The sequence below is a fragment of the Rhamphochromis sp. 'chilingali' genome (assembly GCF_963969265.1).
Source record: "Rhamphochromis sp. 'chilingali' genome assembly, chromosome: 20".
In the NCBI taxonomy this organism is placed as follows: domain Eukaryota; kingdom Metazoa; phylum Chordata; class Actinopteri; order Cichliformes; family Cichlidae; genus Rhamphochromis; species Rhamphochromis sp. 'chilingali'.
The window spans coordinates 13,890,029-13,913,219 of NC_137947.1; the positions used below are offsets into that span (position 1 = coordinate 13,890,029).

The 23,191-nt window shown below is 41.0% G+C and overlaps 2 protein-coding genes and 1 long non-coding RNA gene across 3 annotated transcripts in view; 2 read left to right on the forward strand and 1 right to left on the reverse strand.

Annotated features, from left to right (window-relative positions):
* Window positions 1–23,191, forward strand: part of eys (eyes shut homolog) — a 182,577-nt gene that overhangs the window by 88,599 nt on the left and 70,787 nt on the right. Inside the window, exons 33-34 of the mRNA XM_080868851.1 lie at window positions 1,018–1,208; window positions 1,326–1,417. Of these exons, the coding sequence (XP_080724977.1) occupies window positions 1,018–1,208; window positions 1,326–1,417 (283 nt within the window). The remainder of the gene's footprint in view (window positions 1–1,017; window positions 1,209–1,325; window positions 1,418–23,191) is intronic.
* LOC308388254 (uncharacterized protein) lies at window positions 8,443–10,113 on the forward strand. Its single transcript, XM_080868850.1, has 2 exons — window positions 8,443–8,739; window positions 9,628–10,113. The coding sequence occupies exons 1-2, from the start codon at window positions 8,603–8,605 to the stop codon at window positions 9,896–9,898; spliced, it is 408 nt and encodes a 135-aa protein (XP_080724976.1). The 5' UTR covers window positions 8,443–8,602; the 3' UTR covers window positions 9,899–10,113.
* Window positions 10,238–11,837, reverse strand: LOC308388257. The gene is made up of 2 exons (XR_013970070.1): window positions 11,337–11,837; window positions 10,238–10,502 (listed from the first exon to the last, which is right to left on the reverse strand). It is a non-coding gene; the product is annotated as an uncharacterized lncRNA (long non-coding RNA).

Genomic DNA, 23,191 nt, shown 5'->3' on the forward strand with positions numbered 1-23,191 from the left:
AAGCTGTCAGATCAAAGGAGGTCTGGCCTATTAGGACTTGACGTCTAACAAATATTGATAAAGGTCTCACTTGCAACTGCCCGATTAATCATTGCAACAACTTTAAAGGAGTGTCTGATTTCTCTGGTTTAAAATTTTATATGTATAATATTTTTCTTAAACTAAGATGAGAGCCAATAGAGTATGAGACAGGTGCATCCAGTAACGCCTTTCATTTTAATAGGCTCTCGGCTTTGACTTTTCTGCAACAAATTCCAATATTTCCTTCAAATGAGAAATATATTGAGCATGAGCACCCTAATGCTTTTCTCCAATTGCAGTCTCAGTCAGTCTTTTAAAGTTGTCAGCGTCACTACCCCCAATAAGCTTGCGGGCAGTGGAACTTTTACTGAAATACCCCATAATTGCCCATTCTCATGGATGATATAAGCCAAGTTATTCCACTATAAAATGAGGCATGTAATAAACTTGTATGAATATGTTCATTTCAGCCAAGACTCCTTTTTCACCTAATCTAGTGCCATTTGCATGCTTCACAGCTTTTTGGCAAATAAGACTATTTATAGTATGAGTGTACAGTGAGCGAAAGAGAAAATATTTGAAGAGTCCTTAAAGTCTTTTCATCTGCTTTCAAAATAGTAATTATTCACTTTTTGCATCTTTTTTTGACTGTCCTCTCATCTCTTTTTAATGTATTCCATCCATATTTCCAAGATCAATTGATGGATAAAGATTGCATCTACATTCGTGAAGCAACATAGGCAGAAAAAACAGGAAGTCCGTAGTAGAAGTGGCGCAACCACTTGCCCTGCTCAGGTGTCACATTCTGAATCTTTAAAATTGTTAAGGGCCTTTTCTTTATCCTACTCCATGCACTAAACCTCCCTGTAGAGGAACCAAATGAAAAGCTGAATTCTCTTTTCAGGGATCAGTCGAGATTCTCAGTGGAATTTACAGGAAACTTCAGTCCTTTACCTTTTCCTCCCAATTGATCTGTCTTTCTTTTTTATGTCCTAGATTCAAGCTACCTTCATTATTTTGGGAGTTCATACCTGGAGTTTCCAGGTATTGACCTCAGCACTCTCAACAACATAACTGTGAGATTTCAAACCACTGTGGCCCAAGGAACTATACTATATGTGGACCAAGGACCTGTTAACGGTGATTTCTTTTTCATGAAACTCTTCATCCTCGATGGAATCTTACAGGTAGGTTAAATTTATTGTGTATTGTCTGAATAAGTATATTTTGTCATTTTTGCTCTCGAAAGACAAATATTCTGTAATGAAATAAAAAGCCCATGAAGCTCCCTATTAATGTTTCAGTATGCTTTTTGCTGTAATGAAGAGGAAGAGGTTACATGGATTACTACATTAAATCATGTTAATGATGGCACAGTTCACATTGTAAATATCAGGTATGTATTCTATTTTTTTATCAAGTCTTAGATTGTAGAGATCTACATAAGCGCTTTGAGGGTCTCGAAAAGCGCTACGTAAATGCAATCCATTATTATATATATATATATATATATATATATATATATATATATATATATATATATATATATATATATATAAAAAAGAATAAAAATCTGAATATGTTGATTGATTGAACCTTGAATATACTGAAAGAAACTTGAATACACAGTATGAAATTAAAGTCTGGGTGTATTTAGTGAAATTCAAATACACTGAATGAAAGTCTGAATACATTGAATGCAACTTGAATATACTGAGTGAAACACTATATATATATAATGAAAGTCTGAATGTATTGAAAGCTGATGTTACAGAGGCTTTAGCCCCTTTTGTGTTGTGTTTTAAATATGTAATATAATAGCATATAAAGCAGCATTTCTTAGTCCTGAAGACAACACTACAGAAAATGAATATAGTATCCAAACTATGCCAGTAACATGTTTCAGTTTTGTGCTACAGATGAAGAAATTTTGTCACTCATTATAGAAGACTGAATGGACTGAGCCTTAAGCTGGCAAAAGCAATATTGACTGCAGAGAAACATTATCCCATTTTAAAGACCTGCGAGGTCTGTGTATCTTGTAGCATAAGTCGTTTACTACTTTTCCAGACCTGGCCATGAAACAGGCCATGGAGGACTTAGCTTGAGTTCCTAACACATCACTTGTTTTTGCATTATATAGATGAGATGGAAAAAAGACAGTGAACAATGAACAATGGACTAGAAGTCCCTAGGTCCTGATAGGATATATCTGTCATATTTTGCTTCCAATGAATCAGTCTAACTTGGATATTCTTGTGGTCTCTCAAAGTTTGACTTTGGCTGCTTTTTTACTCATTTTCAGTACTGTCCTTGTCTGACCATTTTCAGAGAAATGTTTTTGTACGTTACCCACTTAATACTGACATATGAATGATTCAAGGATAAAATAAAAAGACAGCATATTTTCACAAACATAATATTGTATTTTTATACCAGCAGTTTGGTTCTCAAGGAGCTATTAGCCAAAAACGTGGCATATATCAGCATGATGTGTAGTGTCCTTACATTTTTTTGGGAGGGGAAACTGGACATGAGGAGGACAAAACAAGAACTGGCAGGCCTAAAAAAAAAAAACTATCTACAGTATCTGAATGCCATATACTTAAAAATAAAAAGAGTCCAGCAAAAACCTGACACAAGACCTGAGAGATGCAGCAAACCCTTCAGTTGATGCATCTGGTGTTCGCTAAAATCTCATCAGAAATGATTTCAGTGGAAGGATGGCTTTCAAGAAGCCAGTCTAAGGAAAGGCAGAAAATGTTGCGGCATGCCAAATCAGAGAAGAACTGGAATGAAAATCAGTGTAGTGGGTCTTCTGGAGTGATGGATCCAAATTTGAAAGTTTTGGTTCAAACCTTGGTCAGTATATACAGAGGAGGTCAAGAGAGGTCAACAATGAGTATCTACACCCATCTGTAAAAGACGTTGGAGGGTATGTCATTGTTTTGGCCTGCATTTAACCCAGTAGTGTTGAGGATCTTCGCAAAATTGATTTAGTTCTCACCACAGAAAAGTATCATCAGATTTTGATGAACTATTCAACTATCTGTCTGGAAAGCATCTGATTTCCAGCAACTTCTTTTTTCAACATAGCAATTAGGGGTGCAACGATACTCGTATCGATATTGAACCGTTCGATACAGTGCTTTCGGTTCGGTACGCATATGTATCGAACAATACAAAATTTGTAATTTATTTTATCAACTTTCCTTCTGACAATGCTGTCTGTGTTGAGCGCTCAGTGGATTTGCGTTCGACTACTCCGCCTAGGCTGCACTGTCGAGCTCAGATCCACTGAGCGTTCAACACAGACAGCATAGTCAGAAGGAAGAGCGCAGGGCAAGCTAGCGAGACAGAAGTTAAGCTCTCCTTGCAACATGGCAAATTGAACCTCCCCCACCCTCATTCAGATCTGGCGTTTGGAATTATTTTGGTTTTCATGTGACGTATGACTCTGAAGGTAAGCGCATCATGGACTAAAGTAAAACAGTATGTTGGATGTGCCACGCAATGCTCAATTACATGGGTGGGAACTAGGGTTGCCAACTCCCTGAAAAATAAATAAGGGACACCTCGTGGCCAGGGCCGGGCAACCCAGTTGTCTTTACCCTTCCCAGTGTGGTAGCTCTTTTTTTTGTGTGTGAAATTGTTTTTTAACCATTTGACTTGAATTTGATTTGAGCAGATGCATATTCTTTGTGATATGACCATATGGGAAACAAATGATCATTTAGCCATTTATTTTTAGCTCAAAATGACAACATTAACACAGTAAAACAGGTCTCTTTCTTAAACAGAAGCCTGTCATGCTTAACTTTTGAGAATATAAGTAAATCTTTCTTTAAAAGAACTCTGTCCTGCTTAACTTAAAATTATATAAATTAATAGAAAACAATAGAACGAAAAATATTCTTGTAACTGTGCACATATAGTGCATTTAGTACAATTGGCTTCAGTTGAGGTATTATTTCAGCTTTTCTAATGCTAATCAGCTGCTCCTGTTTGTAAACCCACTTGTTCCCATGATTACGCATCATAACTCATCATCATTATTCATCTATGTATTACTTTTATGTATTAGTCATCTATTTGTTGTAATCATCTATCCTTGCAGTTGTTTATTACACAAAATAAATTATATTATCACACTTCTGGCCACATAGCGCTGCTATTCACTGCACATGCCCATATTAACCTTAACCAGAGGGTTTAAAAATACAAACCAGTGTTTACATACCATATCTGCTTCTGCCGTGGCCAGGTGGACAAGAAATTGGTTAAGGGTTCCCCGAGCTTTCACGCCCCTCATGTTCTTCATGTGCCCACCATTAGAAGCATGCCTATGGAAAAAGTATGCCGGCACACAGTGCAGTGCGCTTTATAGATGTTATCGTGCACTTTTCCAGCCAGGTGTTTCCCTTTTCCCATTCCTCCCTGTACTTTTGCAGCCTATTTTTCTTTCTCTGAGGGGAACAAACATTGCTGCTCTAATGCTGGGCTTATATTGTGCAACTTTTGGCCCATTTTGAGCCGATTTTTGAGTCGTGCGACCGATTTGGTGATCGGCCCAATTTTGGCCTTCATCGTGCATCGTGTAGTATACGTGGGGTAACGAGAAGCGATTAACACCTCGAGCAGCTCCCGATCATCAATCGCTCGTGAGGGTGTCACCGCAGCTGCTCACACTGCTCACGCGCAAACACGTAACCGTCGGTGAAAAAGACGGAGCAGCACGGCTGTGCAGCGTGTGATCTGGACACAAGCGATGGAGGCACTTGTAGAACTTTGAAAAGCTCATCCGAGCCTTTTCGATGTGGCATCACAAAATTATCACGACCACAACAACCGTGAAAATAGTTGGATTTACACTGCTGCTCAATCACAGCTGCCTGATCAATGTTTTTCATTAGAAATTTAGCAAAGTTGATGGTGGTGGTGTGCGTGTCTGTGTGAGTGAAAGACTGAGAGAGAGAGAGTGACAGATTTTCTGTTATAACCTTCATTTTATGGAGGCACAGTGTGAGCACTCAGGTCGCATCAGAGCATCGGGCGGTATAGTGTGAGACCCTGCATCGTGACCTACAAACTTATAACCCCTGCGAGTCAATCGTGCAGTTTGAAAATCGCACAGTGTCTGCCCAGCTTTAGGTGTACTGTCATCAGAGACTTGCACCGCAGTGTCGGCGTTTGTTTCCCTGTTGGCCATGCTTCTTGTTGTGGTCATCTGTTGTCTTCCGGTATTTTCTCCGTAAGCGACCTTTCCTCGACCAATGAGATAAGCGGTAATCTGAATTGTCATACTCAAATTGTCATAAGTGTGCTGTCAGCTCATTGGTCACAAAGCAGGAGAGGGGCTGGGAATTATGTTTTCCAACAAAGCGTTAATTCCATTAACATTTATAGACTACTTTTGATTCTCACTGTATTACGGGACAAAGTGCATCCCTTATTAGCTCAATACGGGACGATTCCGTTTTTTAAGGGACGGTTGGCAACCCTAGTGGGAACTAGTGTGTTAGCGCAGTTAGCTCGTTAACGTGTTGGCCGTCTAGCCCCACGCACGGGCGATCAGGGGTAGCTCGTTAAGGGAGATTTGCCGTGTTGTGGCGTTAACGTCATTTCAACGAAATTAACGCTGACAGCACTAGTGGGAACCAGGGCCGGCCCGTGGCATAGGCCGTATAGGCAAATGCTAAGGGCGCCGTCCATCAGGGGGCGCCACGCCAGTGCCACAAATGTTGAAAGAAAAAAAAAGTTGGTACTATTATTCCTAAATACAAAAAATAATCCCACGTTAATTAAAATGCAAAGTAAAGCTTATTTACTAGAAATATTATTTGTTACAACATTACGCCCCCCCCCCCCCTCCCCGCACGGTGCGCCCCCTCCCTTCCCGTATCATGGTTCCTTTTGGACGTCACCACATCAAAAAATCAACACAAGATGTCAAAACGGCCAAAACTGTCAGGTGCCCAGAGAAGAAAAAAGAGAAAAGAAGAGGAGGAGAAACGAGAAAAAGACAGAGGTAGGTAACGTTAGCCTACATGAAATTATTTGTCTGAATGTGATAGTAACCTAAATTTTTAGCATTAAGCTAATGTTACATGATTCGCTAATTGCTAATCAATAAATAGCTAGTTAACTGTTTTAACGTCAGTTAATATTGTGGAGGGGGCTAAATTGTTATGGAAAAGAATAATGTAACGTTAGGTAATTACAGTACTCCCACCTTTCCCACCATTCCTCATTTGTATTCAACTTTTAAGCAGGTGTTTTTTGTTTACATTGTTATTGCCTTCTGGTTAGCTAACGTTTACCCTGCAGGTAATAGTCACTTTTCCACCCCTGTATATATTATAGTTGTAAGCCTAGTTGTTAAAGTGCACATCATTAATGTTAATTAAGCAATATCACATGAGAGGGAATGCTGTTTTTTAATATGAGCACTGCTGTGATTCGGTCAAAGATAATCATAACATAACATTCTCATATGATATTATACTGTTACTTTGCATTCTGCTATTCAGCATTTCACTGTAATGATGACAATAAATTGAATCTAATCTAATTTGCATATCAGTTAACATCATACATATATCTCTTTGGTTTTTCATTTATATTATATCATTTCATTTTATTCCTGGAATCATATGTTTTTATTATTAGACTTTAATACTCAGTGGTGTGTTAAAATCTCCCAATTCTTTGAATCTTTGGGCTGAAGGAGGGACAATACTCGGTGTATAAATGCTCAATCAACAATCATTTATTTCCATACAATTCAACAGTCAGAGCATTACAACGTCCGGACGGGAGAGATGCTACCAGAGGGTCAGGCACATGTCTCAAAATGGTGACGGGTTGCTCAGCTTTTTATAGTCTCTAGTGGCCCCCAGCTAGTCGTAAAAGCCAAAACATCACATTTTTTCTCTGTTACAGCGCCTAAGTTATGACCTCGGCAGTTGTTTCTCTGCTTTCTGTAAGGTGGGGGTGTGGAATGTGGTCTATCTATCTCCCCTGTCTTTAGACACAGAGTCTCCTGCTTACAACCTTCTCTTCATGATTCAACAATTAAGCATGTCAAGAAAACAGTGTAACACATTCCCAGCAGATCAAGGATACAGAGTGATGCACATTTATCTAATGAACTAATATGTGAATATGTTCTGTTAACTCAAAAGTATAATGAGAACTAAACTACATACAGCTCACACACTCTATATTAAAGGGTATAATGTGATCTACAGCAGTATTCTAATTCAACTACTTTGATTACATATATAAGGTAACATATAATAACAGAATAATCTAATAATTCCCCCTTTTGATCTCTGAAAGAGATCACTTACAACATGCACTCCAGGGTCGCAAGGTCCAAGTTTTTTTGATCCTGAGGCCCTCTGTCCCCCTTTAACGGGTGGACCATATGTGGGATGACCTCTGTGTTCACGCAGTTCAGATGCCAGCAAAGTTAGATTTACAACCATAACAGCAGTTACAGATGACTCTCCCATCACTCCCCAATTCTCCCACAGCTTTATTTTGGTGCTCCAGTTTTCCACTCCCATTTTAATGCCCCCTTATACCTTTCAAATGTACTTAGACTAGAACCTCTGTCTAAGGAGCTTTTAACCTTTATTTTTATTGCTGCAGCTACCAGTGTCTTCCAGTTGGGTGATTCTCAGCTTCTTTCTTCGACCTCCGGGGTTAGACCACCCTTTAGTCATTGCACAGTTCTGGGGATTATTCTGCCCCGATTTCAAACAAGGATCTGTGTGTTTTGGGTTCACCGGCGTGTCCCCCTTTTTGCCAAGAGCCTCTTGAACCTCGTTGGTCTGGTGTTCCTGGTTTTCGCCAACCCCTTCATGGTTATTGCTGTGTTTGTGGGATCCATGTTCTCCAGGAGCCCAAACGCCATGACACTTGACCCCAGTTGCTGTCTCGGCAGTCCCTACATCTGTCTCTGCTGTGAAGGGTCCTCACCTCTCCGTGTCCCCGTCTGGTGTCTGTTCCTTTCTCTGCAAGAGACAGAAAACCAAAACACCTCTCTCCCTAGCCTTGATAATCTAATATTGTTATCCATTGTTGTTCTAATGATTCAAATTTGGTTTAAAATATTATGTTCAGGACTTATTCTAATCATAATCTATGTGTGTGTAAAAGAAATCAAAAATTAGTGAACCCTTTCTAAGTCTAACACATTATAAGCTTAACGGTGTGTTCACACCGAACGCGATGGACGCGAATAAAACGCCCCAAACGCCCCTAATTTGACGCGTGTACATTCGCGTCTCAACGCGTGTCCAAGAAAAATCCATCGCGCGTCAAAATATGATATTTTGACGCGCGTGAACCGGAAATGTGGGAGGAATGTGGGAGGGAGTTGTGCCAGACCGGTATCTTTGCAAGATGGCAGCTATCGAGCTAGCGCTTGAAGAGAGAGTCTCCCTTCTCTATTTACTGTGGAGAGCAGAGTAGCGGCGTAAAGGACATCCTCACCGTACCTGGGTCCATCAGGTCCTCCAGAGGTGTGAGCAGTTTGGTGAGTTTCACCACTTGCTCCAGGAGCTGCGCCTGGATGACGGCCGATTCCAGCGCTATCACCGTCGGCCAGTTTGAGGACCTGCTTTCCCTCGTCGGTCCCAGCATTGCCCGCCTAGACACCAACTACAGACGCTCAATCCCACCTGCAGAGCGCCTGTCCGTCTGCCTGAGGTTAGTAAAACTATTTAATACGGTAGTCCTTTATTGATATCTGTGCTAATATGCTAATCCATCCAGTTATACACTGCTAACATGGATGTGCTATGCTAACAGTGAATGCTGTCGGTGTTTACTGAAAGCAAACTGTGGTACAGAGACGACTCTTTATAATATTTCTAGTGATACTCAGAAGGTCTCATCAAGTCCCGATTTAATTCGATTTATGCTGTTATCAGTGTTTGAATGATAGCATGGCTGTGGTGTCACATCAATGTATGCGCTCGGTGTTTGCTGATATCAAACTGTAGCATTAGGACCACTGAGTTAACCTTTGTAGTGATACTCACTCCTTTTTATTTAGACCTGGTTTGATTCTGGGATAGTTGAATATTTGTATATAATCCCTGCAGCTGTCAGACTCTATAGCAGGGGTCACAGCCTTTATTAAAACAGAGTTAGATAAAACTGTGAACAGTTTGGTTCATCTCTAGTTACATGGTTCTATCTTGATAAGCTGTCTTATCACAGATTAATTTTTCAAAAATATTAATGATTTAAGCAAGGAAAGGGCTACATGTCAACATACAACTCTTTATTTCTATTAATGTCTCACTTCATTCCTACCTGATTGACATGTTTAGGAATTGTGAGTGATTGGCTCACTGTAGTGGCAAAAGTTGCTACCAATCAAATTATGATATGTTAAAGTTAAAACAAAACACAACTGTTTTAGATATTATCTAATATACATTTTGTAATTATCCTTATAATTACAAAAGGTTTTATGTAAGATTCATGTTTTGTGATTTAAATCTGACATCACAAAAGTATTTTGGAATTTGAATAATGTATTTTGTAACTGCAGTACACATAATACTGATTTTGAACAATTTTGTCCAGGTTCCTTGTCACCGGGGACTCCTTCAGGACCATCGCGTTCAGTTTCAGAGTCGGTGTGTCCACGGTGAGCCAGATCACCCCCAAGGCAGCGACGTCCATCTGGGACTGTCTAGTGGACGACTTCATGGCTGTGCCTTCACCTGGAGACTGGCGCTCCATCACAGAGGGATTCCAGGAGCGCTGGAACTTTCCTCTGTGCTGTGCAGCTCTGGATGGGAAGCACATCCAGACAAAGGCACCCCATATATCATATAGGAGACACACACATTGATATACACTAAATATTCATTTCATTTCTTTTTTGTGGTGCCCAAATTGATGCACCTGCTTGATTTTGTTTAAACAATTATTGCACACTTTCTGTAAATCCAGTAAACTTCTTTTCACTTCTCAAATATCACTGTGTGTGTCTCCTGTATGATATTTAACTGACATTTTTTATTGTAACAACCAACAATTTATACAGGAAAATGATGTCTATTAACAAGGTTGCCCAAACTTCTGCATCCCACTGTATCAGTATATTTTGTCATTAGTATAATATGAAATAAATTCTACATGTGTCAAGTCGTGTGCCAACATTTGCTGTGTAGTAGAACTGAGACATTAGTCATTATAAACATTTATTTGAAATAATATTAAAAGTCTCAAACAGAAAAACATTAAACATAAATATATAAAATATAAGAATTTACAGAGAGACAGGAATAAAAAGGACCAGCTGCTCTCCAGAGCAGGAACAAGGCTGAGGAGGAAATGCTCCATTGGAGACTGGTGTGGCCTCTTCAGGGACTCCAGGATGGCCAGCTCCACCGCCGATGGACCGTCCTGGGACCCGTCCCTCATCTGCCTCGGAGCCGTCCTCCTCTGTGGGCCTGTAAAACAGCACAAAACACAAAGAAATGAGAAGGCTGCTACTAGATTTTAATTTCAACATTGAAAAAAAAAAAAACAATAACAGGATATAATCAGATTGGTTGTAGATATTTAGTAAAGGTGATCACAAGGGAATCCCACCGACTAAAAAGGTATCAGTGCTTGCTGTACATATCTGTGGGTGCAGCAGCAGGAGCTCAGGGACTGGGGATGCTCTGCTGCAGAATCAGTTGGTTCTATCAATACAGTATTAAATGTTAACAGGTTGGATATAATAATCGTAGAGTAGACAGTGGTCCCTCATTTATTGCAGGAGTTCTCAGAATAACTAGCCCCTGGTCACAGTTCTCACAATTGATTCTCAAAGTGCAAACCTTTGTAGATTGCAAAACGTAAAAGTATTATTATGCCGCGGTTTGTCTTCATCTGCCCGCCACTTTCGTGCGCCTTTTTCCCTCACGGTGCAGGTGTCTATTTCCGAATGAGGCTCATAGTTATGGGTGTTTTTGTGCTGTTTTTTCTATTGGACGCGATGGTTATCAAAACCAAACGTGATAAATTTGGCAAGCGCAGGAGATTTGTCAATCAGGCTGCAGAATGCAATGCTGTACTGTGCAATAAAAAATCAGCGAAAAAGCAAAGCAGTGACGGATGAACAGCGGGACCACTGTGTGCTGTTTATTAATAAACAATAAAATATATTCCTAAATGATAACATGCATAAAAGCAGAACGGTATTTTTACGTCAGTGGGAAAATAGCGGTGGCTTGCTAGCTTTTGTGCTGCTTCCCCGGGTCAGTGAAAACTTTCAAAAGAGAAATGAATGAACTTACCAGGTTGCCCGATCTCTTCACATATCTTCCTCCAAGCTCGGTCCTTTTTATTCCTGTCTTGGTACTGAAAGCAGCTGGTGTTGTACAGCTCCGAGTTGTTTGCTACCGCATTGATTAGCCTTCCCCTCCATTGAAGTATGAAAGGCTTTGGCTGGATCTGCCCCTTTGACCTAGGTAACAGCCACGTCACCAGGCTCCTGATTGGTTGTCGCGGCGCGATTTGACGCTGGAGTTCAGATTTTTCCAACTCGAGCGGTAGACGCGAAACGCGCGTATGCACAAAATGCAACACAAAAACTCACGCGCGTGGTTTTATTCGCGAGTCAAACGCGCCAGACGCGCTACACTGACGCGCGTTTCACGCGTTTTGGCGTTTTCGCGACGCAAATCTGCTTCCGAATTTTCGCGGGACCCGCAATCGCGCGTCATCGCGCCTTTCCATTGACTTTACATGTAAACCTGACGCTCTATTCGCGTCCATCGCGTTCGGTGTGAACACACCGTAAGTTTTACCATAGCTAATTTATTAAACACAGAAATAACTTCATAAGATGTTCATAAAACCATTGTTTGATGTTCGGACTCAACTTCCCCCTTTTTTGACACACTCCCATGTGTCAATTCATTGGAGCTAGACAATTAAAAGAGAAGGTTGGTGACATCATATCTCAGAAAGTATCAGAAATTCTTCTCTCGAGTACCGTTGCTCCAGCCTTGTCATCCCTGAGGATCTTCGATCCCGAAAATGTCCCTTCTCCTCATGTAATAAAGTCTGTCATCCTTCCATGCCCTGGTAACTGGTCCATCCAGAGCTGTAACATTTTGAAATGTACATACAACAAGCCAAACCACACCTTGGTCACACCAACCCTCTTCCGCCCCGAAGATGTCCAATGCCATCCTAGTATGGACTGTCAAAAGTGGCTTTAACGCTGACTATCCTGACAATCCATTTTATAACGTTTCCTGGTCAGATTTGCCAATCTCTGCACCAGGGTTTTAAACTTTTCGCCATTTCCATTAGTTGTTATTTTTATTTAGTTTCGACTCCAGATTTTCAATTTTTACCAGTTGTAATTAGTTTTTACCAATTCTTTGCTAGTTTAGTGTAGTTTTTATTTTCTGAAAATCCTTAGTTTCAATTTAGTTTTATTTGTGTTTTGCAAAAATTAAGTGTAACAAAATCCCAGTTCCATCATATCAGTCATGCTCTTCTGGTTATCCTTGGGTGTTGAGACTAATAACTATTAACTCTTGCCGCACCGAGTGGTCCTAATTTTGGTTGAAGTGAATTGATAACCTTTTGAAGGCGATTGTTTCACACCTTTATTTAGATGTCCCAGTCCTGTTGTCTCGGGATACATCACGCTGCCTTATCTGGGGTTAGCTGTTTTCTGGGGATGCGGGTTGAGTGGGTGAGCTCTTCAAGGAGGGGGAGTGTGCTCCCCCTGATGAGGTCTTCTAGGTAAGCTAGGTTAGCCTTCTTGTGTGAGCTTTTCAAGTGCACTTTAAGGTTAGTGGGACTTTTAGTTTTATAAATGTCCCTCATGTCCCCCTGATGACCCAGTATTTCATTTTTGCACACTGTAGTACACATTTTAGTTTTTGCTTGTAGCTCGCATACTCTACTTGCCACTCCTCTAAGTCCTGATGTTTCTTAGAGAGGGCAACAGTACCTTTAAAATTATATCACACGTGTGGGGGTGTGGCCTTGCCAATTGTTTTGCCCACCTTTTCAAAATGGCTGGCGTGCCCACAAGCACATTTCATGGAAAAAGAAAGGTAAGCTTGATATTTACATTTAAAATGTTTTGTTAAACTCAGATTTTTATTTTATTCTTTTTGCAAGTACCCCTCCTCGGTGGCGAGAAACTGTTGGTGTGGTCAAGTGGGTGCTCTGGAAACAAACGCTCAGGACAGAACAGTTATCAGTCATGTACTTCCTACAAATTTTGCATATGTTTTATTCCATATTGATCCTCTGAGTGTAATGGTACATTTTAATTTGAATTTATCCAAACTAAACACAATATTTTCTTTATTTACTTTGCTCTTGTTCTTTTTCAGTACCACATCCTATCAAATGTCCCTGTCGATTATATTCTACATTTAATAACTTACTATTTCAAGTGAGAACCTAAATCACGTGGACCAATGTTTATTATTGCATATCTCTATTCTGAATGTGGCCAGTCATTCATAGGTATTGTTAAATTTTGGCGATTTTCCTCTATAAAATTTAATTGACTTTTTTACAGTGGCCTGCTGTGGTTAATAGTAACATATTCCAGTCATGAGTGATATCAATAGTTATCTCCACTGTAGCATTTGGCATTCCCAATAATATAACATGATACCTTAATCAAAACACAGCTAATATAGCACAGTTTTCTTAATGCAAACATCAGTAACTCAAAATCAGCAACCACAGTGTTAAGTCTGCAGTTCATACTTATGTGAAGCTAGAGTCTCCTCCTCCAGTCTCTCTTATCCTCCTGCTCCTGAAAAAACAAAACAAAACAAAGCGAAGCATCCACCCTTCTCTTGTCGGCTGGGTGAATTGTTTATTGGCATTTACTAATCCTAAAGTGGGTGCAGTCATTGTCTCAGTATCAAGTCAGTCAAAGCTTTTAGTCGTCAGTCCATCACAGTCCATTCACATGCATACCTCCACACACATTCATACCAGATGTTGCTGATAATGGAGTCTCACGCGCAACCTATTCGAGCATCCATCACCAGCAAGATGACGTCATCATTTTAAAGGAAAACAATTCCTTGTTGTTTTTTGGGCCGGATTGACTTGGTGCAATCCTTTTAGACTCAGAACTTCTCAGTGTTCCCTATAAGTGAATTTCTCCCAAGCCAATTACAATCATGGAGAAGCACACTTTGCAACTGTTTTTGTAAGAATATTTCATAGCACTTTAAATTTCAATCTTTCAGGCCTGGTTTAAAGAGCTGATTGTTAAATCATAAACTCACAAAATATCAACATATCACCACCGGTGGATCACACCTCTCAGATTTTCTTATCTCAGTGCACTGTAACAAAACGAAAACAGACATAACCAACAAAACACTAACAACAATAACACAAACTAGGGCCCGTTGCAGACATGTCCAAGCATAAAACTATCCTCTCTCGCTTACGAGAAAGAACACAAGCCAAAGCTCACTGATAAAATCAAGCTAGCGCTAAACAAAACCAAACAATCAACCAGAAATTCACAGGAAAATTTTGCTTCCTGCCGGGACAATATTGTGTGGGAATGAGAACCTCAGGTGTCGTAACACCTTTTGTTCCTCCTTGAATTAAAACTCAATCACAGAAAATGCCGTACTCCAACCTAACCTTACACTATTAATTCATCAATTTCACTCTGTGCCACTGTTCCTCATCAGGGCTGTGTGAAGCACAGCAAAGAATTCAGTCAAGGCCTTGAGCCATAAACAGACATCACGCACAGACATTGTTTTCATAACCAAACCGTTTTAGAGCTTATTCCTAAAATCTACATAAATGCCTTCTAGGTGACATATAACACATTCTAAGTAATCAATGGCTCCTCATAAAAATTATGCATTGGGATGTTTGTGTGCAGCATTTTGCATATCAGCATAAGCAAAGCATTCTTCATTGCATCAGCGTGTGTGTGTGTGTGTGTGTATGTGGATCACTTCTCAGTGAATCAGCATTCCAATGTGTGTGTGTGTGTATGTGTGTGTGTGTCATTTCTCACTCACTCAACGAGTGCACGTGTTCATGTGTGTATTTCACTTCATTCTGAATCTGTGTGTTTGGAGACGTGTGTGTGTGTGTGTGTGTGTGTGTGTGTGTGTGTGTGTGTGTGTGTGTGTGTGTGTGTGTGTGTGTGTTTGTTTCTCTTCATTCTGAGTCAGTGCATGTAGATGTGTGTGTTTGTGTGGGTGTTTGTGTTCATCACTTTCCTGTTCTGGTGTTCTGGGTAAACCACGGCCTGAAGCATGCCCTGGGGTCCTGCCCCCCTCCTTTTCAGTTTGTTTGCGACCATTGCTGCTGCTGCTGCTCAAAATTCAGTCCATCCTGGTTCTGACCCCAATTGGGGCAGTCCTTTCTCCAGTGTCGATGTTCACCGCAGGTGAAACCTGCATCTTCTTCTGTGTTTTTGTCCATTCTGAGGTGCCTTCAGTTACTCCTCTTGTCTCGGTCACGCCCTTTTTCGCCACCCGATCATCCGTGTTGGTCCATCACTGTCCTGCACAGTGTGAATGCAAAGTTATCAAGGTCAGCATTCTTTCGCTCGGCCTTACTTTTCATTCGGGCTTGGCGGGCGTCTCGTCACAGCTCTGTCAGCTGACGCAGTCTGGGAATTTTCCCCCGTGTAGTGAAACGGGCCTTAGGTTTAGTGCTCTCCGTCTCGGCTGCCTGAGATCACATTCCTGCAGGTCTGTTGACATTCTCAGGTCGTTGTTGTGGGTCCAGCTGTTGCAGCATTTGGTCAGTGTCACGTATGGGGGAGAGCAGGAGTCCAGTCAGCCTCGGCTTTCAGGGCCGGCAAAGCAGCCTGTAATTAAATATGTATAGAAAAAACAAAAACAAAACAAAACAAAAACAAACAAAAAACAAAAACAAACGAACAGGAAAATGATGTTGTGTTGGCTGTGTTATTCAGAGGGGAGACAATGGGGCCAGGCCCTGTGTCAGCCTTCTCTCCCCCTTTTTTTGTTTTTTGTCTCCCGATATAATCAACTCCTAACCCACCAAGTTGACAGGACAACACCGGTATATGTTAAAATTCTTAAGATCATGTTTAAAAGCCCAAAAAGGAACTTTCTTTCATTCAGTAATCACTTTTATTAATCAATCAACAGAAAACATGTCACAATTTGAATCTTTTAACCACTAAATTTGTTGTGTCTTGCCTGGTTGGTTAGACCAGTGTTCCTTTTTTTTTTTTTTTAGTTAAATTGTTGTCCTGCAACCCAGAGGGTTTCTTTGTCAGTAATGTATAGACTTCATCATTTAAGTATGTTAATTTTTCTTTAACCTTGCTGGAAAATCTTCACGTGTTCATGAGTGTAAGCTGTTTCTTCATTGCGTGTGTGTGCATTTGTATAAAAGCAGGTTAATTTTATCTTTTCTCAAACTAGGCGTTACCTTAAAAGGAGCCTTTCTCTCAGATTTCTCTGCTTGTGTGTTTTTGTTTCACCTTTTTGTTGTGATGCTCCGGACGCCTTCCCAACCTCCACAAGTCCGTTGGCCCCAATTTTATGTGTTAAAACTTCTCTTAATTTCTCCTCTAATTCTCTCCTCGCTGCTGTCTTTTTCACAGCTGCTGATTCGTGCTGGGTGTGGTTCCCATTACCTATAATTTTGCTTCGGCCGCTGTGCTTGTGGGGGCAGTTGGTCCAGGTCCGCAGCTTCCTGTATTAACACACTAAGAGATTTATTTAATTTCATTTTCATCACTGTTAAACAGATAAGCAGGCAACCCGCCTACCTTGACAGCGTAAACTGTACGCCAGTCTCCCAACACATTCCTCTCTGTACTCCTCCATAATTCTCCACTGCACACCTCTTACTATCTCTCCTTTTTATTTTTATTACACCACAGAGTAATACACCCAATTATGCCCGTCTATCTCTATGTGGCTCCAAATTCCCTCTTTATTTTAATTTCACACTCGTCAGGGGACAGGCACACAACAATTTCAACCACTGAAACGAGGAATTCAACCTTTTTATATTTCTTTACTAATCTAGACTCAACCTTTGTTCGCAAAATGTGTCTTGTTCTAGTCCGGAATAAATGTGAACCCGTGATTACACGGCCGTTCCAGTGTTATTTCCGTAGCTATGCGGGGGCCCTCACCTCCCCAAGTCACCACCTCGGCACCCGGACGCCGCCGGTCCTGGCCGCGCGTCCACGAACAGGAGGGTCGCCACTCCTAGGGCAAAATGTTCCACAGGTACACTAGGCATCAACCTTTGATCCTAAAATGTGTATTTGCTCTAATGTCCTCCTAATCAAACACATCAACCGTCACTGTCACTGTGTTCACGCTTCACACTTCACACAAAAAACACACTCAGAGCGCGCCTCACTCACACTCTCACTCAGTGCGCGCTTTACACACAAGACAGCACCCAGAGCGCGCTTCGCAGCTTCACACACACTCTCACTCAGAGCGCGCCTTCACACTCACACACAACACTTTTCCTCAGCGGGAATTTTACACAGAAACCTCTGAGCTCAACTATTAGATCTTCTTAAAGCACACTGCACCATAGACCAAGATACCCCTTTCTCTGCGCTTATGACCGCCACAACGGGGCAAAGTCGCATCATAAAAGTGATGCTTGCATCCCCGAAGTTATACCTGACATCATAAACCAGGTGTTGCTATGTACTTAAAATTTTACTTTGTATTATGACCGCAGCCCTTAAAACTCGACTGACGCCACAAACCACCGTCAAAACCTCTATCCAATGTACTAAAACTAGCACCAACCACTACTGCACTTCACGGCCGCACCACCGGAACACGCCGTATCATAAACCAAACCTACGGACGTGTTTCGCTCTCGCGTTGCCAGCGTTCAACTGCACCGTGAAGCCAGCATCTGCTTTTCCTTAAATCAACTTCTATTTCATAGCCGGCAAAAGCCAGGACGTCACTGACACCATAAACAAAATAAACAAACCTCGACTTCAATGTACTGGACTAATGGCCGCGTCTTCAGAATAAATTCTAATGTATTATTGCTACAGAAGCCAGTATTAGACAAAATTAAATGTGGAAGGTAAAGTGGCTGCAACTAGTCCAACGTAGTATGTTATTAGTATCTCGGTAGAAGCAGTTTACTGCAACTAGTCCAACGTAGTATGTTATTAGTATCTCGGTAGAAGCAGTTTATTTAACACACTGGAATTCAGCCTCAACTTATGTTGTTAGTATCTTGCGCCAAAAACCAGACACCGACAAATTTACTGTGAAAATACATGTAACTCAGTGAACAGATTAATTTGGAAAGCCCAATATGCACATTTGGTATTTATAATACAACAGGCTGTGCTTACCTTTTTATTTTTGGACCGGTCCTCTGTTCACCTCGCCTCACGATCTCACCAAAGGTCAAATCTGCACCTCCTCAGCACACCAAAGATCCGGGTCACACGGCACCAAGTTGTTAAAATCTCCCAATTCTTTGAATCTTTGGGCTGAAGGAGGGACAATACTCAGTGTATAAATGCTCAATCAACAATCATTTATTTCCATACAATTCAACAGTCAGAGCATTACAACGTCCGGACGGGAGAGATGCTAGAGGGTCAGGCACATGTCTCAAAATGGTGACGGGTTGCTCAGCTTTTTATAGTCTCTAGTGGCCCCCAGCTAGTCGTAAAAGCCAAAACATCACATTTTTTCTCTGTTACAGCGCCTAAGTTATGACCTCGGCAGTTGTTTCTCTGCTTTCTGTAAGGTGGGGGTGTGGAATGTGGTCTATCTATCTCCCCTGTCTTTAGACACAGAGTCTCCTGCTTACAACCTTCTCTTCATGATTCAACAATTAAGCATGTCAAGAAAACAGTGTAACACATTCCCAGCAGATCAAGGATACAGAGTGATGCACATTTATCTAATGAACTAATATGTGAATATGTTCTGTTAACTCAAAAGTATAATGAGAACTAAACTACATACAGCTCACACACTCTATATTAAAGGGTATAATGTGATCTACAGCAGTATTCTAATTCAACTACTTTGATTACATATATAAGGTAACATATAATAACAGAATAATCTAATAGGTGTCACATACTCCTCTCTTCAGATGCACTGTTGAAGTTTCTAAATCCCACCCCTGGGCCATCTACCACATCTACCGCTGCTGCCTCCACTTCAGCAGCACAACCCACCAGTGATGCAGCATCAGCAGCACAACCCAGCCATGATGCAGCAGCATCAATCGGTGTTCCTGTTGCCTTATTTATATTGTATTTTTAATTTATTTTATCCAACTTGTTGACACGTTTTATTGTGTTTATGTATGTAAAATTTATTGTATTTCATATATTCATTTTTTATTTTTTGTATTCATTTATTTATTCATATATTTTTTTTATCTTGTTAATTATTCTGATTGTGAATTTGCTTTCTTTAAGCAAAAAAAAAAAGGTCAAAGACAAAGCTATTCGGTTTCTTGTGAGTACATACACTACACTGCCGATGTAGGGGGGCGCCACCTAAAATCTTGCCTAGGGCGCCAGATTGGTTAGGGCCGGGCCTGGTGGGAACACAACGAATATGACTGCACATTTACGCTGACATCATCCTAATGGAAGCAGACAAAAACAACAAGCATGCATGCTACAAACTTTACCCGAGTCATTTAGACAGCCGTTAGCACATGATTCTCCTTATGGGGACCTGATATGTTTAATATTGTGGCGAGCTCAGACAAGGAGGAGACAGAGGTGTCGTTTGGTCTTGCTTCCCGTGAGCTAGCCAGGGAGCACAGCCGTTTATTGACATCTGCAGAAGAACACTGCCGCTAGCTAACTGCTCAGCGCGGCAACCGCACAGCAGCAACAACAACAACACACAGGGCGCCCTCTGACCCCGGAAGGACACACCGTCGCAGCGAGAGGGCGTCACCTGTCACTATGGCAACATAAACAAAACATAACTGTACAAACAGAACCCCGAACAGCCCTGACCCGCTACATAGCCCCCACCTAAGGGGTCAGTCGTCCCCGACGACCCCATTACCCCACACAAAGTCCTGCAAATGTCCAGGTGCCTTCTTTTGGCGCACCGGCCGGTCACGACCGGCGGGGGAAAAGTCACTCGGGTCAGAACATGGGGTGCCACCATCATCCCACTTCTGACACCAATGTGGCGAGCTCAGACAAGGAGGAGACGGAGGTGTCGTTTGGTCTTGCTTCCCGTGAGCTAGCCAGGGAGCACAGCCGTTTATTGACATCTGCAGAAGAACACTGCCGCTAGCTAACTGCTCAGAGCGGCAACCGCACAGCAACAACAACAACAACAACACACAGGGCGCCCTCTGACCCCGGAAGGACACCGTCGCAGTGAGAGGGCGTCACCCGTCACTATGGCAACATAAACAAAACATAACTGTACAAACAGAACCCCGAACAGCCCTGACCCGCTACAATATGCTGCTGAGAATATAGCCCAGAAGAAGCGTATAGTATTGCTTTTATTTTGGAAAGAGCCATTTCTCTGTAATAAACTCTCTTTTCCAAAGATGAGTGATTCCTCAATCAGATACAGGGCTTGCAAAATCGCTAGCCCAACGTCCCGGGGCTAGCGATTTTTCCAGTCGGGCTACCAAAATCTATCTCTGCCCTGGCCGTCGGGCTATTGTAGGAAGGAAAAATATATGTCAATGCTTTTGCATTCTTTCGGAAATGTAGCTGGGTAATTATGTCATTGGCATCGGTGAGCCACTGTCAATATGTGACATATTGAAATCGCGTTTGAATTTGCGCTTGTTTTTTGCTTTCACTTTGCAATCGCGCGAACTGTGTATAGAGAGCGATAGTACTGATTGGTGAGTGATGATAATTTGCGCACCAATTCCTCTGACATAGTCTTATCAATCGTTAGCTTACTATGCAAACATGACAAGTGAAATCTCCCGCAGCAAGCTTAAACATATGAGAGGTTGATCGCGCAGAGAATCGCTGACTATTATGTGTGTGTGTGTGTGTGTGTGTGTGTGTGTGTGTGTGTGTGTGTGTGTGTGTGTGTGTGTGTGTGCATGTGTAAAAGCAGCAGGATATATATTTTAGTTCTGCTGAGCCAAATAAGACAGGTAAGGGTGAAGAAGTGACAGCCAAAGAAAAGCTCACCACAAAACGGAAAAGTTATGACAAATCAGACTATAAGGCAAAAAGAAAGTGCAGCTTTATGGTTTCATGGACAAAAGAATTTCTGTGGCTGCAATATGACGAGCTAAATAACCAGGGGTGCACATAAGTGGTCCGCAGGTGCGCATTCGCTGTCAAAATTAAAAAAAAACGCGCACAAGATATGAAGTTGCAACGCGTGTTTGCATACATAAGATTTTCTGGAGGAGGACAGACATTTGTTTAGAACTCTTAAAGATGTCGAAGAAGCAAGCTCCTTTAAGCAATTACTTTGGTCTTCCTCCACCTCCAAACAAATGTCAGAAGGAGTCCGAACCACAAAAGAAGCACGTATTCTCGGAAAAGTGGTTGCAGGAGGTGAGCTGGCTTCAAACAAATGATGAACACACAGAGATGTGGTGCGGAATGTGCCGTGAAAATCCCACTCTAGCGGACAAAAACAGTGCTTTTTATATGGACGCAAACGCGCGTTGCAACTTCTTATCTGGTGCGCGTCTTTTATTTTGACAGCAAATGCGCACATGCGGACCACTTATGTGCACCCGTGTAAACAACATAATGTTCTGCCGGGTGTGTTGTTGGTTTTCTCTCGATTTCTGAGTCGACAAGCGCCTTTGTTACTGGGACCAGTCATTTTAAGAAAAGCCCCCATTAGAATCCATGAGAAATGCAAGAAATGCATTATTGCTCAGTCTGCAATATCTTTCCCAGAACAAACACCAATTGCAAATAACATACTAAAAATAAACCTGAAAAATCTGTTTAGAACAGCGTACTATGTTGCAAAGAGTGAACTACCACTGGTAAAATTTAGCAGTCTTTGCAAACTTCAAAAAGCAAATGGCCTAGATCTTGGTTCCACTTGTCTCTTACCCTTGACTTCGGTGGAAATTTCAAATTCAGGATCTGACACAGACTGATTCATGTCCTACACAGTTCTTACAAGTTCATAGAAATTTCTGTTCAATTAGAACCAAGTATTTGAGTTGATGATTGTAATTTTTATACAATGTTGTAATTTGTTTTTCAACAATTTTTTGATTAATGTTTTGTTTCCTTTACAATATTATACTTTAATGTATAATATTGTAAAGGAAACAAAACATCAATCCAAAAATTACTCTCTTTTTTTATTCGGGCTACTTACATTTATTTTGGGCTACCAAAAACTGAAGAGTCCCTGCCCGAAGGGCTACCAGGGATTTTGAAATTTTGAGAGCCCTGAGATATTTTTAATTACTTTTGTTTCAGCAACATTAAATTTAAAAACTGTACTTTTGAGTTAAAATATATATTTATAATTTTAATAAATGACAAATTAAAAAGGCATGAACATTTTTTTGTATCGAAAAAATATCGAACCGTGACACCAAAGTATCGAACCAAACCGTGAATTTTGTGTATCGTTGCACCTCTAATAGCAATGTCCCCAAACACGTGGCCAATGCAGTAAAACTATACCAGATAATACAAAATACAGTGGAACACTATCAGTCATGGATTGGCCTCCCCAGAGCCTGGACATTAACATTAATGAATTATTCTGTCCATCCTGACAGAGAACAGAATAAAAGGCAGCCAGCATCCAAAGAAGTGCTTTAAATGTCCTTCAAGACATCTGGTGATTTATTCCTGAGAACTACTTACAGGAATTAAAGGAGAGTTCAGGCTGTGTTGAAGAATAAAACTGGTTATATGAAATATTGATTTTCAAGTTCGTTAGAATTATACAAAAGTCTTTTTGCCTTGTATATTGCATTTCTGTAAATGTGTGCATGTTTCAATATTCTTAATAATTGTTGGACCTGAATAGAGTGGCTCAAGATTCAAGAGCTGTACTGCATGCATGGTGAAAAGAAACACATATACCAGAACAGGCTGTAAACGCACTGCTGTTGGATGTTATGTTCAGTCAGCTCATTTTAATGTTGTTCAGTTGTATGTATTTTTGTTTCTAAAGATGTCATT

Excerpts from the sequence above, each read along its gene's own strand:
- LOC308388254 (XM_080868850.1), top strand. The coding sequence starts at position 8,603 with ATGACGGCCGATTCCAGCGCTATCACCGTCGGCCAGTTTGAGGACCTG. Across the intron at positions 8,740-9,627 it reads CGCCTGTCCGTCTGCCTGAG|GTTCCTTGTCACCGGGGACT; the intron begins GTTAGTAAAACT and ends AATTTTGTCCAG.